General features: G+C 36.0%; 1 protein-coding gene across 1 annotated transcript; it reads left to right on the top strand.

Moving 5' to 3' along the window:
- Positions 1-1,344: 1,344 nt before the first annotated feature.
- Positions 1,345-1,782, top strand: LOC149179583 (uncharacterized). The gene has a single exon (XM_089413589.1). The coding sequence runs from the start codon at positions 1,345-1,347 to the stop codon at positions 1,780-1,782; it is 438 nt and encodes a 145-aa protein (XP_089269715.1).
- Positions 1,783-17,549: the final 15,767 nt, after the last annotated feature.

Here is a 17,549-nt window from a genome sequence, read left to right as displayed (position 1 = left end):
ATAATTATTAAATAATTTATTTATTTTTTATAGTAGAAAAATTATTCTTTACTATTATTTATTTTGCTCAGTCTAAAATCTAAAATTTATTTTATGAAACTAAAATAATAAACTTATTTAAAAACTATATTTAGATAACTTCACTAACCTTAACGGGCCTGGAGTATGCCCTAAAACTGCTTCTGCTTGGCTAAGAGCTTGTCTTCCTCGACGTAAGGAAACAGGTTAATGGCCCAAGACCCAGAGGCATCTGGCAGGAGTGAAAGCCTGCTCCCTTACGGACCACCATTATTTCAGGTGGCGTGGTTTTCCTTGATAACAGTGATGTGTCAACTGACATTCGCGGATAGCAGCCAGAGATGGCTGTCCTCACTGTTGGTTTGACAAACTGAGTTTGATAGGTTTTTCCACCTTTTGAAAAAAAAAAAAAAACAAAACAACTTCACTAACCTTAATAAAGCAAACCTTTTGTTTAATCTAAAATCTAAATTTTATTTTAAGAAACTAAAATAATAAATTATTTAAAAATTATATTCGGATAACTTCACTAACCTTAATAAAGCAAACTTTTGCTTAAATTAACATAATTTATGATATTAAAATAATTAACTTACCAAATATACAAGTTTTGATAACCTGAACAAGGTCCACTGGAAAAGAGAAAGTTGTGTTTTTCTGTATGAGAAATGATATTGGCCGGAGCGCAAAAGAATGGTGGTGCCCCACTATACTGTGGTGACATTATGCCCTTTTATAATTAAATAAAACTGGAGACCAATGACACAACCATGTGAGAGAGGGCAAGGAAAAGAGACAAAATTATATATATCAGAGGTCTCTGGGCAAGAATGTTTGAACAAAATTCCAATATAGACACAACCAATAAGTGCACTTCGATTCATTTCTTTACTTGTGTGGTTACCAAAATACATGATTAAGAAAAAGAAGCCGTGTCCTATTAGTTTTGCAGCTATCCTCCTCTAACTCAGATGCTCTCCTGTGTGATTATAAGCCCATTTGCAAGTGGTCTTTATGACGGTCATGATGACCATCCAAAGCATTGTCTTCTTGTTAGTTACACTGATGAAATCCCCACTAACTGAGATGGATTCTCCATGGCTCTCTGCTATATAAAAAGACCCAGATGCCATGAATCCACCTTGGTTTAACCATGAAGCAATAGAATATATTCTAGAGGATTTGATAGGTTTCAGACCCTCAATCTCCAGAACACATCATCTACATTTGCATTCAACAGAGATTTGGCTTCTGCAGGAGAAAATTACTGATACCTTGGTTTTGAAGCTATTTTCCTAAGTGGGCTCTGAAGATCTTTTGAGCAGGATGAATTCAAGTTGTGTTGCAGGGTGCCTAGATGCACAGGCACCTATCAGGGCTAGTTTCAGGAGCATACACAGGTGGCCTGATTCAGAAGCAGAGTTTGTGAGGATAATGAGCTTCAGAGAGAATGAGGGCCCACGGGAACACAAGGAATTCGATGGTTATACCAGCAGACAGATGTTTCTCAGAAGCTACACCTTCTCCAGAAAAGAGACTGTGCCTCAGAAAACCAAGAAGTGTTTTGGTAAAGTTAAGGAGAAAATGTCCAGCATGGTTGTCCCAAAGAAGAAGATTAAGACTAAGAAAAACGCTTCAGTTATAATAAAGATCAGAGACAAAATTATGGACAGTTATTATGCTGCCATGGCTGCCATCTTCCACCGCCTGTTAGCCTGCACTACTAGTGTGGATGTCAGGGATCAGTCATTGACTGAAAACTGATAGATACCATTAATCTGTCTGGTTTCTTTGTCCATGGAATTTGGATTTTCTTTTATACAGCAGAGGTTTTCATATGCTGTAAAGAAGGGCTTGGTATGGATGGCGTTTGCTTTTTCAATTGACTATGGAATCTCTTCAGAGTTTTCCATGGATGTTTCCATAGATTAACACCTCAAAATATGGTATGTTTCTCTGTCTCTATTGTATGCATGCCCTTTGGTGGGGAGATCTTCATGTGTGAAGCATTTATCTTACAAGAACTATAAATATATTAGCATTGGTAAATCTGATATAAATTTCCATATTTAGTCACTTATTCATGGATGGTATCACAAGTACTTGGACTTTTCTTTGGTGGATATGGTTTGGCATTGAAAAGGCTGGAAGCTTGGTAGAAACCATGCATTTGCATCCCACATAAAGAAAGCAGGAAAATGATTCCCTAGAGGGTATTTGAAACTCTGTTTATCTTTGATTTTGTCTCTGTAATTTTCTGCAATCATAGGTCTCTAATTTGGCTAGTTGAGCTGTTCAGTGTTTATTGCATTTGATTATAAGACCTTTCATATAATTTGTTATACCTTTTGGATGCTGTAAATAGATTTCTTGTCATTGTGTTACACCCAGAAACGTGTTCTTAAGGTTTGAGATCTGTAATTAGGATTTAATGTCACAGTCAATGGATACTCCATGACAGGTAAAGAGACAGTGGTCACTATCATTGTTATGTTTGAACAGGTTATTACTGAGTACAGTATGAATGGGTTTCAATGGTAAAGAATCTGTGTTTTTTTCAAGGTTATATCTTCAATTTTGAAGAGGGGCATTAGGGTTTGCATATGCGAGTTAGATTTTGTTTGTGGATAATAGTGTAAGGTTTCCCAGGTATTAACAGTCTCATTATAAAATTTTTGTTTGAGTGTCAAACTGACAAAGTATTAACACTCTCCTTTACCATTATATATAAAAAAAAAAAATTGTGAAAAATAATGCAATGTTCACATGATATTAGCAATCTCATTTTGCATTATACAAATTAAAGAGAAATATTGAATAAACTAAATACTAAATAAGTTAAAAAACAATATAAAACAAGTGATAAAATGAAAGTAAAACTACCATACAAAACAATGATAAACTTGATTACTAAACTAACTTGGAGATAACAGGGAATGGAATGAAAATGTCCGTTGCAAAAACAGTTATAAGTATCCCATTTCAATTTCAGACCAGGGCATGGCCACTAATTGACTGATCTGTATCATCTTTTTAAGTGTAAAATAGTTAATGATGCCGCATTGAGATCATTTAAATCTCAGACATTGTCCCCAGAGGCTGGATAAGATGTTCACACTGTCAAACACATGTGAGTTTGGAGGCATTTTATTTAATTTGAAGTGTTATTTTAATTTGTTTCTTAATGGGTAAAATTTTAAAATATATATATATATATATATATATAATAAAATGGATAGTATTTTTATTAATAAAGTTGGAAACAGGCTATGTCTTTTACATTTTTAGAGAGCAAGCTCTCAAAATTGTTTAACTTTATGGCTAAGGTTCAAGACTTCTGTAGTAAGGGGTTTTATGGTTTTTTTAAGCAATTCTGTATTTTTATGGAGACCAGAGAGTTGGGCATACAAGACTGCCATGTTTTCATTCATTTCTTTCACTATTTCCTTGATTACTTGCTTGCCACAGCTATCAACAATATCCCCTATATTCCCACTGCGCCTAGACTCTGTCAAGTCACTGCCATTTTCTTGACTATTGTTGTGACCATTTTCTTGACTATTCTCCCCTGAACCAGCAATATCCTTTGGTTTATCTGCCAAAACCAACTAATATGAATAAGCGCCTTCCCAACATTCTTTCCAATCTTATTAACCATAAATGAGCCTCAACTCTGCGTGATGATGAAACAACTACCATCCATCTCTATCACCATCACCCCCTAAACCTACTTGAATCAAAATGCCATAATACAAATTATTTATTAAAAAATACAATTTTTCATTAAATAAATAAATATATAATCAATGCTTTATTCTAATAAATAGACAAATGTATTATTGAATGGAATTTAAAAACATCCAATCTCTTTTGAAAGCTCTGTTCCCTCCGCGTCCTAATCACCCAGAAAGAGAACCACAGTGTACTGCTCCGATATCACGGCCCTGTCCATTTGTAAGTCTTAGGTAATACAAAAGATTTTGGTTAAGTTGGGGTTTGGAATTTTTTCACGTGTTCATCGGTAATTATGAGTGTTAAAATATGTTCAGTGTGAGACTTGCCTTAGTGGCTCCACGTGTTCAGCAGGCAATTATAGGTGTTAAAATTTGTTCAGTGGGAGACTTGCCTCAGTGGGCAATTTTCTTAGTGCACACTTGTGTCGTGATTATTTTTAAATTTATTATTAAATGTTATTATCTTTTTAAATTTATTATTAAATGTTATTATCTTTTTAGTGCACATTTGTGTTGTGATTATTATTTTTTTTGCTTTGAAAGTCATGGAAATTTTGGTCATATTTTGAGAAAATTTGATAAAGATTTTTGTATTTATTTCCACATAAAAGACTCTTTATTTTTTAGTTTATTTGATATGTTATTATTTTTTTAACATATAAAAAAAACTGCCTCTACAAGATTTTTTGAAAGCTGCCAAAGCAATTCCTCTGACTCCTTATTTTTTAGTTTATTTAATATATTATTATTTTTTTAACATATAAAAAAATACTACTTTTACAAGATTTTTTTGAATATTTTTACTTAAATTCTGTCCACTTTTAACTGTCACGGAATTTTCTCTACGTCCATCAACAACTCCTTATTTTTTAGTTTATTTCATATGTTATTCTTTGTGACGCTAAAAAAAAATGAAAAATAAATTATCTTAGCATGTCATGTGTAAGCCGCATTAAATCTCACACATTTATTATATTACTAATCTCCCTAACCATTCAATCCATGATTTGGTAATATTTATTTTAAAAATTTCTAAATTAAATTTTAAGACAAATTAAGTAATCCTTTATTTTTTGAGTGCCAATTTTCCTTTTTTGTGGATGTTGCTAACTATCATAATAATTACGTATTATTAATCTTAAGATCGAATAAAACGACTTCTATTTAAATTTCTTCCTTTTAATTCTTAAATGATTTGAGAATTTTAATTTTATTTTAAAAATAATTTATTTCAATAAGATAAGATAAATAATTTCACTTGCAAGCGAAGTGCATGGTAAGACGGGTGGGGCAGATGGCTCTCGCTCCTCCCAGCCGCGATCGAATCCTGTGGCAGCAGTGGTTGTGGACCCCGCGAGATAGTTATCTGCTGGCTTCGGCCTTTGAACAATTTGTAATGGCTATGCTGTAAATTCTGAAAATTCTGCTGGCTTCGGCCATATGTTGTAAAAATCTGTTGGCTTCGGCCATATGTTCTAAATATCTGCTGGCCTCGGCCATATACTGATTTTCTCTCTGAAAAAAGATAAATAATTTCACTTAAAAAAGAATATAAATAGTTTCACTTATAAAAAAGAATATAGGAAAAATATAAAATTCTTTTAAATTTCAAATTTGTTAATAAAAATATTATCAAATATATTACATTTTAGGAATGAGTAAGACTTACTAAAATATTTACTTATAAAATCTATGTGGTTCTTTACTATATGGTGAAGAATAAATGCTAACTTTTTCTTTCTCCTAATAACTTTCTTCATTCACCCAAAGGGGTTGGATTCAATGATAAAAGTGATGAGTTTTTTTATCATTGGGCAAGTTCAATTCTCATGAAGACATAGTCTTGAAGCCATGGGGGCACCTTGAGGTAGTGGTTAGATGGGTGGTTGCATCCAGACAATATATTAAAAAAATGGTCTAGCAACTTGTGTGCACATAAGTGGATCAAAACCCATCCCCATTTTCTTCTTTACAAAAATTCCCAATTGGGGTTGCAATTTCAGGTATCATCATGAACTAAATAATGTTGATAGCATAAAAAGCCTTGCCCACCCCTTGCAAGATATAGAGAGGACAATTCGTGTTTTAAGGGTGTTAGGATTGCATGGTTTAAGTGAGATGATGGTTGAAGAACATTGTGTGCCCAAATGAACATGCATGTGAATAGATCATTTCTTGAGGGATTGGTACCTCCAACTTGGTTGCAAAATATCCATTTACTACATCATATCAGATCACCATTAGTAATGAGTTCTGCTAAGTCATGATTGTTCATCATTATGAGCTATTTAGGGTAGATGAGTCACATTAGAGAATCTCCTCCCTGTTAAATAGAGGACATCAATATACCATCAAGTATGTTGAGCTCTATGGTTTGACTTTCTCTTTTCGCTTTAGTTTGAGTTTCAACATCGATGCTTTCTTTGAAGACTATAATTGTTCAAGCTCAAACCTTGTTTTGATGCATCCTTTACTGTTGGAGCACTTCAAGCTTGTTTCCTTTCACTCCAGTTATCTATCCAAGTCCTACAAGTCTCCTCCTCTTAGGGTTTTGTTTATATGTTTGTGTGTTACTTTCTATGGACAAGACACATATCTTGGGTGTTAGTCTTCCTACATCTTTTCCCTTCTATATTTTCATTTCTCCCCTCAATCCTTTTATTACCTTCTCTAATAGCTCTCAACCCTTTAGTCATATTCCTTTTGGCCCATGTTAGAATATGTCTATGGCTAGGTCAATTTTTGGGGGGGCTCCAATCCATCATGCCAAGAGGTCAAGGTGGTCGCAAGGGGTAGAGAGGAAGAAGAGGTCCCTATGGCTTAAGAGTGCAAGACACTATTTTTCCCTAGAAAAAAGTGTAATTTTATTATCAAGAGAAAATAAAATTACATTATGTTGATAGATGTTGTGCATGTATTCATGTGATAGTATAACTATTGTTAATGATGTCATATACAAGTTTGTTTACACAAAATCTATAAATACCAATTGTGAGGAATGTTGTGATAATGTCCTTAGATAATATGCATATAATAATAAGTACGAAATAGGTAAAGTTGGGATGTATGGACAACCCATTACAACAGTGTTGAAAATGTAGAGAGACCAAAATAGAAACAAAAAAGTGTCGTGCTAATTTTTCTAATCATAGGTATCTTCCTCAATAAAGGGGTGGTGGTAGTACTCACGTGCCTCGTCAATGTGATATTATATGATCAACCATGTCTCTGTAGAAATGAATAGAAATTTGATATTACTGTAGAAATTATGATGTAGATTTGCAACCACACATGGAGTTTTAATCAAAATCATGAGACCCAAACCTACTCCACTGCTCTATGGACATTAATTCACAATTTAGAACAAAAGTCTTAGACATGCAATAAGAAATCACACACATGCAAATAGTATTTTTCCGAGGAAAGAAAACTACTAAAAACCCCAATGCCTACTTGCATTAATAGGGTGAATAGAGATGTATTACAATTGCTTTGCTCAACTGATCACAACCTACAATTGCATAATCTATCTCCCTACTCACTGAGAAGCTCTAACCTAGACTTAGTCATTTTCTGCCTCTTCTTGAGCCCCTATTTCCTTGTGCAATTCCTTGAGAAATTAGGCCCTTATTATTTAGGAATTTCTCCAAAATGGATTGTGCAATTCCAAGGTTGATCATCTGACTGCATGCAACACTTATACACTCAAGACTAGTCTACAATTGATGTTACACTGCCTTGGAATATCCACCACAACTGGGGAACTCGAGTTCTCAGCATGCACTAGCTATTTTGGGTTGATTGATCAGTTAATTGAATGATCATTGAGTTTGACTGAAGTCCCACAACACAACTAACCTTCCACTAGTTCCTTCAAAAGTTGGAACTAGTTTAATTGAAAATAACTTGAGATAATTGACTTTCATTGCTACAAATTAGCAATCACACATGTTGAACTGAACTCTAACTCCTCCAAATCAAATTTACTAAGTAAACTAGGTGACACAAGCTATGTCACACAAGTTAACTGCATCCAAGTTGTCCACTGATGTGGAAATTCAAATTTTCTCAATTTAATCAAGGCAAAATCAAATTGAGAATTTCTTGCTGCATTTTTCAACACTCCCTCTCAACAAGAAATGGGTTATCAACCACCCCTATCCCACACATGTGGAACTCGAACTTCACTCTTGACAAGGCCTTTGTCAAAATGTCAGCATCTTGTTCCTTTGTCGGAATGTACTGCAACAACGTTATCTACCTATGCACACAATCCTGTAAATTGTGATCCATATATCTATATGCTTAGATCAATTGTGAAAAACATGATACTCAGAGAGCTTGATGCAACTCTGATTATCACAGTAGATAACAGTTGGATCCATCATCTGACCAAATAATCCAACAAGAGTCTTTCTTATCCAGATCACCTCACATGTTGCTTGAAGGTCATATTCTCAGCTTTGAAGAAATCCTGTTGCACTAAACTCCAAATTCGAACCTCCTGAGAAACAACTTCGAAATTTTTGCTCTAATGTGAATCCTTCTATGATACCATGTAGAAATTATGATGTATATTTGCAACGTCTCATGAATTTTTAATCAAAATCACAAGACACAAACCTACTCTACTGCTCTACAAACATTAATTCACAGTTTAGAAAAAAAATATCAGACATGCAATAAGAAATCACACACATGCAAATAGTATTTTTCCCAGGGAAATTGATCTGTTAAAAACCCCAATGTTTGTTTGCATTAATCTAAAGAATAGAGATGTGTTACAATTGCTTTTCTCAACTAATCACAACCTACAAGTGCATAACCTATCTCCTTACTCACCGAGAATCTTTGACCTAGACTTAGCCAATTTATGCCTCTGCTTGAGCCCCTATTTCCTTGTGCAATTCCTTGAGAAAACAAGGCCCTATTATTTAGGAATTTCTCCAAAATGGATTGCGCAATTCCCAAGTTTGATCATGTAACTGCATGGAACACCTGTACACTCAAGAATAATCTACAATTGATGTTACACTGCCTTTGAGATCTCCACCATAGTTAGGGAACTTGAATTCTCTGCATGCGCTAGCTATTTTGGACTTATTGATCAGTTAACTAGATGATCACTAAGTTTGACTAAAGTCCCAATGCACAACTAACCTTCCACTAGTTCCTTCAAAAGTTGGAACTAGTTAAATTGAAAATAACTTGAGATAACTGACTTTGATTGCTACAAATTAGCAATCATGAATGTTGAACTGAACTCTAACTCCTCCAACTCGAATTTACTAAGTAAACTAGGTGACACAAGCCATGTCACACAAATTAATTGCATCCGAGTTGTTCGTTGATGTGGAAATTCAATTTTTCTCAATTTAATTAAGGCAAAATCAAATTGAGAATTTCTTGCTGCATTTTTCAACACTACTTATGAATTCAAATTGAAAACAAGAGATTATAAATTTCCTTTACTATTCTACGGAATATAAATCACAATTTAGAAACACGTGCAATGACATGAAACTATCAAAACCACAAGAACACAATGATTTACAGGGGAACCCAACTGGGAAAAATCCCTCCATTTTTTCCATTAATCAGATGAGAATGAGAAAATATTATAATGTCTTGCTTCAACTTTGAAGCACACCCTGGACTGTAAACCTATTCTCCTGTTGATTTTCCTGCTTTGGCCAACACTTAGCCAATTCAAGACCCCAAATTCCTCCTATTTCCTTGCGTAATACTTGAGGAAATTAGTACCTAAAAGACAAGATTTCCTCCCATTTTCTTGCGCAATTCCCAAGGAATGATTCACTTGATTAACTACCAAGCCTATACACTCAACTAATATACAATTGATAATTACATTGTGCTTTTTCCTCCAATCCAACAAGGAAATTCAAATTCCAGGCATGTCTGGGCTATTTTTAGCTGATTGGCTAGTTTAACTGAGAGATCACTTAGTTAACTACAATTATACTACTCAATTGACCTTCAACTGACTCAACTAATGACTTGAGCTCAGTTAATTGGGTTCAACTGAAAATAACTAAACTAGATTCCTAAATTTTAACAGCCACTACATGCACAAATCTACTCCAAGCCTATAACTATAATTTACTGAGTTAACTAGTAGACAAGGCCATGTCACTCTAGCTAACTGCCATCCAAGTAATCCTGATGATGTGGAAAATCTAAGTACTAAATTTGATTAAGGCACATGTCAAATTTAGCCTTTCTTGCTAAAATTTCTAACACTCCCTCTTAGCAAGAAAGGGATTTTGCACCACCCCTATCCTGCACTTATGGAATTCAAATTTTCCCATCGACAATGCCTTTGTCAATATATCTGCATCTTTCTCCTCAGTTGGAATGTATTGTAGCATCATAATTCTCCTCTACACACAATCCCGCAAGTGATGGTACCTAATATCAATGCGCTTGGACTTGTCATGAAATACTGGATTATCAAAGAGTTTGATACAACTCCAAGTATCATAATAAATCAATGTTGGATCCATCTCCTAACTGAAAAGACCCACAAGTATTTTCCTCATTCATATGGCCTCACATGCTGCTTAACTTGCAACCATGTATTCAACCTCTACTGAATTGAGTGCCACAAACCTTTGTTTCCTACTATACCAGGAAATAGCTGTAGACCCAGCACAGAAGATAACTCATGAAGTATTTTTCCTATATGATGGACTCCCTGCCCAATATGCATCAGTGAATCCTTGGAGCTTCACTCCCTCTGTCCTCCTATACTATAACCCATACTCGATTGTGCCTTTGAAGTACCTCAACACATGCTTCGTTGCCCTCTAATACAATTTGGTAGGCTTGACTCAACTGATTAACTGCATAGCATATGTCGGGCCTTGAGTTCACCAGATACATCAAGGATCCCAAAATTTATCTGTATATCATGGCATCTACTACCTCTCTTGAAGAAGCACTCTCCTTCCTCTAGTTTGTAGCTAGAGGTGTGTCCATAGGCTCATAGTTCTCCTCATGAAATCTCTGAAGTATTTCAAAGGAATGCTTCCTCGAACCACAAACGACTCACCATCACCCTTCCATACTTCCAGCCTAAGGAAGTAATGCATCAAGCCCATGTATTTCATCTCAAATTTGTTGCAAGGTCATCCTTGTGAGAGTTGATCAAGTGCTCATCCATTGGAAGTATCAAGTCATCAACATACACTACCATGATAAGAAACTTTCCATCTACCATAATGTGATAGAGATTGGAATTTGCTTCACTTTTGGTAAAGTCTAATCCACTGAGATATGTGTTGATACGAGTATACCATGCTCAGGGTGCCTGCTTGAGACCCTACAGGGCTCTCCTTAGTCTGCACACATATGTCTCCCTGTCATATGTCTCAAATCCCTCTAGTTTCTCTATGTAAATATCTTCCTTAACAACACCATTGAGGAAGGCGATCTTCACATCCATCTGGTGGATATTCCACCCCATCTACCTACGTAGCTAATGCTATAATGGTTCTCATCAAAGAATATATTTCCACTGGAGAAATAATTTCCTCAATCCACTCCCTCTACCCGAGAGAAGCCTTTGGCCACAAGTTTGGCCTTGTACTTCTTGATTCCCCCATCAACTGCAGGCTTCACTTTGTAGATCCATCTAGAACCAACCACTAACTTGTTCTCTGGTCTCGGCACCACCTCCCATACACTGTTCTTCATGATCGATTCATATTCCTCCACCATGGCATCAACCCACACTGGTTGAGAAACTGCTTCCTCAAATGAAGAAGGATATGATTCAAGGAGTTCTGTCATGAGAGCCATATACCTAGTGTACCTGTTTGGTGACCTCCTCTGCCTTCCCTAAGATGTAGGAGCTCCCACATGCTCCCGTGCATCCTGTATCAATATTTCATCATCTCTAGTTCTATTCCTTCCCTCTCTAGAAGATTATGGTTGAGTGAGTGCCTCCACTCGGCCTCCTATTTTCTCTTCCACTTGTGGCTGCTCCAAAACATCCTGAAGCTCTGCATGAGGCTCCTCCTTTGGAGCTAGAATATCTTCCTCTGGTGGGATACTCAGCTCTCGCTCTAGAGAGCATCTCATAGCCTTATCCTCATCAATTTTTACATCTCTCCTCACTGCTGTCACCCCGACTGAGGGAAAATACACCCGGTAATCATGTGTTGTCTCTGTGTATCTACAATGACTCTCATATTAGTTGTAGGCTCAAGTTTCTTCCTGTTATCCTTGGAGACATGATAATACACAATGGCTCCAAAAATTCGAAATGAGATACATCTGGCTTCCTCCTAGAGAAAGCTTCTTCGAGTGTGATCATGTCAAGTATTCTATGAGGGCTCTTATTTTGCAAATAAACTGCAGTGTTACATGCTTCTGCCCATAGATGTAATAGAAGCCCTTGTGTTAGGATATTCCGACACATAGGAAATAGTTAAGTATAACTTGATCTAGTGTAGAGTTAGGTAAATTGTGTTTTATTACTATGTACTTTTGTAACTTACAATCCGACGGTCACCATATGTTCTAGACATGAAGTGATTTGATGGTTCATTCTCTCCTCGGTATTCCCGACACTTGATTTGTCGCTTAACACCCGATTGGTCCATGATATCTATTTAAAGAGCATGGAGGGTGATTTGTAGGTTAACCGTTCATGTGAGAAGCTTATGTAAAATTTCATTCTTTTAGTAATAAATTGCCTGAAGTGGCCGCGTTGGCTTAGGCCGTGGACTGTTTCCCTCTTTGAGGGTTTTAACCACGTCAAGAATATTGGTGTATTGATCTATGATCTATTTGTGAGCAGTGTCATTTGGTATTTTGTCTGAGGAACTTACCCTATAAATTCCTACATGGTATCAGAGCTATTTGAGGGCCGCATCTGTTGGTGATCCAAATCTGAAGCCAGTAGAACTGCATCCAACTGTTGTTTCCTAGATCCACTGTTTCTGACTGCTTTCGAGCCGAGAGGACTGCTTTATTGTGTTAGGAGCATCTGTTCCAGTGAGGAACCCCTTTCGTTTCACGCGAAAAGGTTTCCGGTAGCCCTAGGTACGTCATTTTTAAGATCTGGAGGTATACAATGTTTATTTGCAGTTTTTAGTTATTTTCTCTCTGTTTATTTTGGTTTATTTATCTCTTTGTTTTTTATTACTAGATCTATACCTTTCATCTCTACGTATGCTCTTTGCCTCGTGACTCTGTGCGATCTGGGCAAATCAGAAACAGAAAGGAAGGATTTTTCCCATGCATATGCTCTTTTCCGCCACGCCTTAGTGTGATTTCGAAAAATCAGAAACATTGAGGAAATTTTTTAGTTTTCGGGTAAAGCTAACTTCAAATCAGAAGTTTTTTTTTTTTTTTTGTATGTCTGTGTTGGGTTTTGTGGGTTTTGTTTCGTAGGAAAAAAATAGCTTTCTCAAGTAAGCACGCACCCCAAAGCTTCAAAAAGGAAAAAAAATCCTTCCTCTTTTCCAAAATTTACTAACCTTTTAAACTAGCTCAATTGGTCCAAAGTTACTTTACGAGAATAGAAGTATTGAGTTCAAGTCTTTCTTTTTGTTGAGTTGCTTTTTCAAAAAGCACATGTAGCTTATGTTTCAAAGTTACTTTATGTAAAAGTGTTCTCACCCATTATAAAAAGTGAGTCACTTATAATTCTAAAGTCTCTTTATCTTTTATTTAAGTTACAATTTAATGGGTAGATCATAAAGTACCATTGTAAAAGTGACTTTCACTTATTTATAAAAGTGAGTCACATAATTTTTTTTTAAAAGTGAGCTAATTAGATTTATGTTTGGAAGTGGGGAGGGGGGTTAAATATAATATTATCATTCATTTCCGCACATTCACGCACTTCGTTGGCATCTTCAACAACTTTTCTTCAAAAAGCCATAACTTCTTTATCCGAAAGCTATTTTCAGAGCCATTTTTTTTAATCAGCCTAATTTTTCGAGATCTTTCCATTGGAACACTTAGCTTCAGCATCTACAACTTCAGTTTCTATTAAAATGGAAAGTCCATGCCAAGTTATTCTTGACAACACCAACTACTTCCAATGGTGGTCCTACATTGTGGATTTACTTAGAAGTAAAGGTCTTTACAGAATAGCCTCAGGTCAAGAAACCAAACTGAAAGATGAAGATAAGGCATCCAAATGGGAAAATAGGCAAGATCAAGCACGTGGGTAGATAGGGATCTCTATTTATTTAGATCTTAGATTCCATATCGCAGAACTTGATAATCCTAATGAAGTAATGAAAGAAATCACTAAAGTTTTTGGAATTAAAAATGAAATTAGAGCCCATCAACTCGAAAATGAGTTGCTTACATTGGACCCCAATAATTTTTCTTCCATTGAAGATTTTTTGTCCAAGTTCAAGACCCTTAGACTTCTCTTGGAAAGTGTTAAGGTTAAGAAAGAAGATGGTAGCCTTATCTATTCCATTCTTACTAAGTTGGGACCAACATATTCTGTGTTTGTTTCCACCTTCCATTCTACTGGAGAAGCCCTTATTTTTCAAGGACAAGACTACAAATCCCCCTCTTTTGATGCCTTTTGTGATTCTTTAATAAGAGAACAAGAAAAGCTCTTATATCTTGGTCTTCTTAATCTTGGAAACTCTTCTAAGAAAGCCTTAGCTACCCAACAACAACCAAATTCAAAGAATCCTAAGAAGCAGTATCCTAAAAAGAATGGTCCTAAACCAAACAAGGGTCCTAAGAAATTTCAGCCTCAAAATGAAAAATCATTTCAACAAAATGATAAGGCAAATAAAAACAAAGGGAAGAACACTGATAGACATTGGCACTTTTGTAATCGAGATTGCCACTTAGAATCCAAATGCTTTAAAAAGATGGAAGCCTTGGAAGCAACAATGAAGAAGCATAACATCCATTTGGAGCACTCTTATACTTCAACTTCATAGCACTTTCTGCATGTGGTTGTCAAGCATATCGGCCCGGTTATGCACTAAATGCATCTTCTTCTGCTCATTCTCATGAGTGGCTCATTGATTCTGGAGCTTATTATCACATGGATAAAAAAAAAACCATGTTTTCTTCTTTAAATGATTGTAACACCAAAAATATATATGTTGGTGATGATAGATCACTTAGTGTTGTAGGGAATGGAACTGTTCATCTAGACAATGGTAAATTTAATGATGTATTATGTGTTCCAAGCTTATCTTGCAACATTCTATCTCTATATCAGATAACTCATTCAGGTGAAGGTAAAATCTTTGAATTTTCACCTCACGATGTTGTAATTAAGGACCTAAGAGATCCTAGATAGATTTTAGCTACTAGAATTGCTGATGATTCTACAAGTTTGTATAAGTTTAACAACTTTGGGTCATCAAATCTTCCCTCGGTATTTGTTGCTCATAATGATGAAGTGAGCAAACTTTGGCATGAGCGATTTGGTCACTTAAACTATCACTCCCTTCAAAATCTATGTAAAGAAAATATGGTGACAGGTCTTCCAATGGTATCTTGCAGAGATGGTGTTTGTTTTGGATGTGTACTCAGAAAACATAATTGGGATAGTTTTGAAAAGCATGCCTCTTGGCACGTCTCAGCCCCTTTACAACTTGTGAATAGTGATTTATGTGGTCCACTTCCAATTGCTTCATTCTCTAGCTACAAGTATTTCTTAGCTTTTATTGATGATTTCTCCAAACGCACTTGGGTATACTTCTTAAAACTCAAGAGTGAAGTATTTAACATATTCTTGGCCTTTGTTGAAAAACAATCTAGACATCAAATTCTTAAGCTAAGATCTGATAATGGTGGAGAATATGTTAACAACAAATTCATCAACTTTTGCACTGAGAATGGAATTCAAATGCAACATACTGTTCCATATACTCCACAACAAAATGGTGTAGCTGAAAGGAAGAATCACACCTTAAAGGAAATGGCTAATTGTATGCTTCAATCTAAAGGATAGTCTTAATTTTTGGGTTGAAGCAATTAACTGTGAAAATTACATATTAAATTGCATTCCTCCTAAGGTTTTAAAGAATATCACTCTAGAAGAAGCATGGAGCTCAATTAAACCAGATGTAAGTCACTTTCATGTTTTTGGAAGTGAAGCATGGGCCCATATTCCAAGTGAGAAAAATAAAGCTTTAGAGCCTAAGAGTGAAAAATGTATTTTTGTTGGATATTCTGAAGATGTCAAAGGATATATACCTATTCCACTTAAGTCCAAAAATGTTATCATTAGAAAAGATGTAAAGTTTGCTAAAAATATATTGGCCTACGAGCCTAGTTCGGTGGATGTGCCACCTCTCTCTATCCCTTCTACTTCTAAAAATATTTATTCTTCAGATGATGACAACAAGGATGAAAATCTCCCCCCACCTTCTCAAGATCCTCCTTCAGCTCCTTAGCTTCCAAAATGGGTCTGTGCTACCCGGGATGCAGTAGGTGCTCTTGCTAGTGATCTTACAGATCAACGATGTACATGTTCTCAGTTCGATAGAGCCTCTTCTTTACTGGCTCAAGCTTTAGCTAATTATGATCCCGACACTTTTGCAGAAGCTTTAGGCCATCTAGATTGGGACGCATCTATGAATGAATAATATCATTCATTATTGGAAAATGATACATGGGATCTTGTTCCTCTTCCAAAGGGACGGAAACTTGTTAGATGCAATTGGGTTTATAGAACCAAGTATGGACCAGATGGAAAAGTTGATAAACATAAAGCTCGTCTTGTTGCTAAGGGTTTTTCACAAGTTGAAGGCATTGACTATATTGAAACCTTCTCCCCTGTTGCCAAAATGAACTCTATCTGCCTTGTTCTTTCCCTTGCTGCCTTTTTCAAATGGGAAGTCCATCAGATGGATGTTAAATCTGATTTCTTGCATGGGGACTTGCATGAAGAAATCTATATGAAACAACCTACTGGCTTTATACAAACAGACTCCAGCCTTGTATGTCGGCTTAAGAAATCCCTTTATGGTCTCAAGCAAGCCCCTCGGGCTTGGTATGCCAAAATGGATAGCTTTCTTTTAGAAACTGGCTTTTCTAGGTGTTATTATGAAAATACTATCTACCCCAAGAAAGTGGCAAGTCTCTCATAATTGTTGTTCTTTATGTTGAAGATCTTATCCTTACTGGTAGTGATCCCAACCTTATAAACCATTTGAAGTCCAACCTTAAAAAGAAGTTTGAAATGACAGACTTAGGATGCTTACATTATTTTCTTGGTCTTCAAGTCTTGCAATCCAAGGAAGGTATTTCCAATTTCCCAGTCCAAGTATGCCTGTGATATTCTACGCCATTTTCACATGGAAGACTGTAAGTCAACCCCTTCTCCCTTTTAGTTTGGAGCCAAACTTTCAGTCACTTGTACTTCCCCTGAAGTTGATGCTACCTTATACCGTCAACTTGTAGGAAAGCTTTTGTATCTGACCCATACTCATCTTGAACTTTCCTTTGTTGTTGGCCTTATTGCTTGGTTTATGCAAAACCCACATGAATGTCATTGGAAAGTAGCTAAAAGAATAATTTGTTATGTTCGAGGTACAATTCAGTTTGGGATTCATTACAGTGCAGAAGCATCTCCTCTATTGGTTGGTTTCACTGATTCCGATTGGGCCGGTGACCTTGATGATCGGAAGTCTACTACAGGTTATGTGTTCACTCTTGGTTCAAGACCTATTACATGGGCTTGCAAGAAACAAAGTGCCATTTCTCTTTCTTCAGCAGAAGCAGAGTATCGTGGTGCTGTAGAAGCTAGTAAGGAAGCCTTGTGGCTTCGTCAGA

Source organism: Pinus tabuliformis, chromosome 3_2 (genome assembly GCF_031772625.1).
Source record: "Pinus tabuliformis cultivar Carrire ecotype Pingquan chromosome 3_2, CPIR1, whole genome shotgun sequence".
In the NCBI taxonomy this organism is placed as follows: domain Eukaryota; kingdom Viridiplantae; phylum Streptophyta; class Pinopsida; order Pinales; family Pinaceae; genus Pinus; species Pinus tabuliformis.
This window is presented reverse-complemented; position numbering and strand designations above follow the sequence as displayed.

Excerpts from the sequence above, each read along its gene's own strand:
- LOC149179583 (XM_089413589.1), top strand. The coding sequence starts at position 1,345 with ATGAATTCAAGTTGTGTTGCAGGGTGCCTAGATGCACAGGCACCTATC.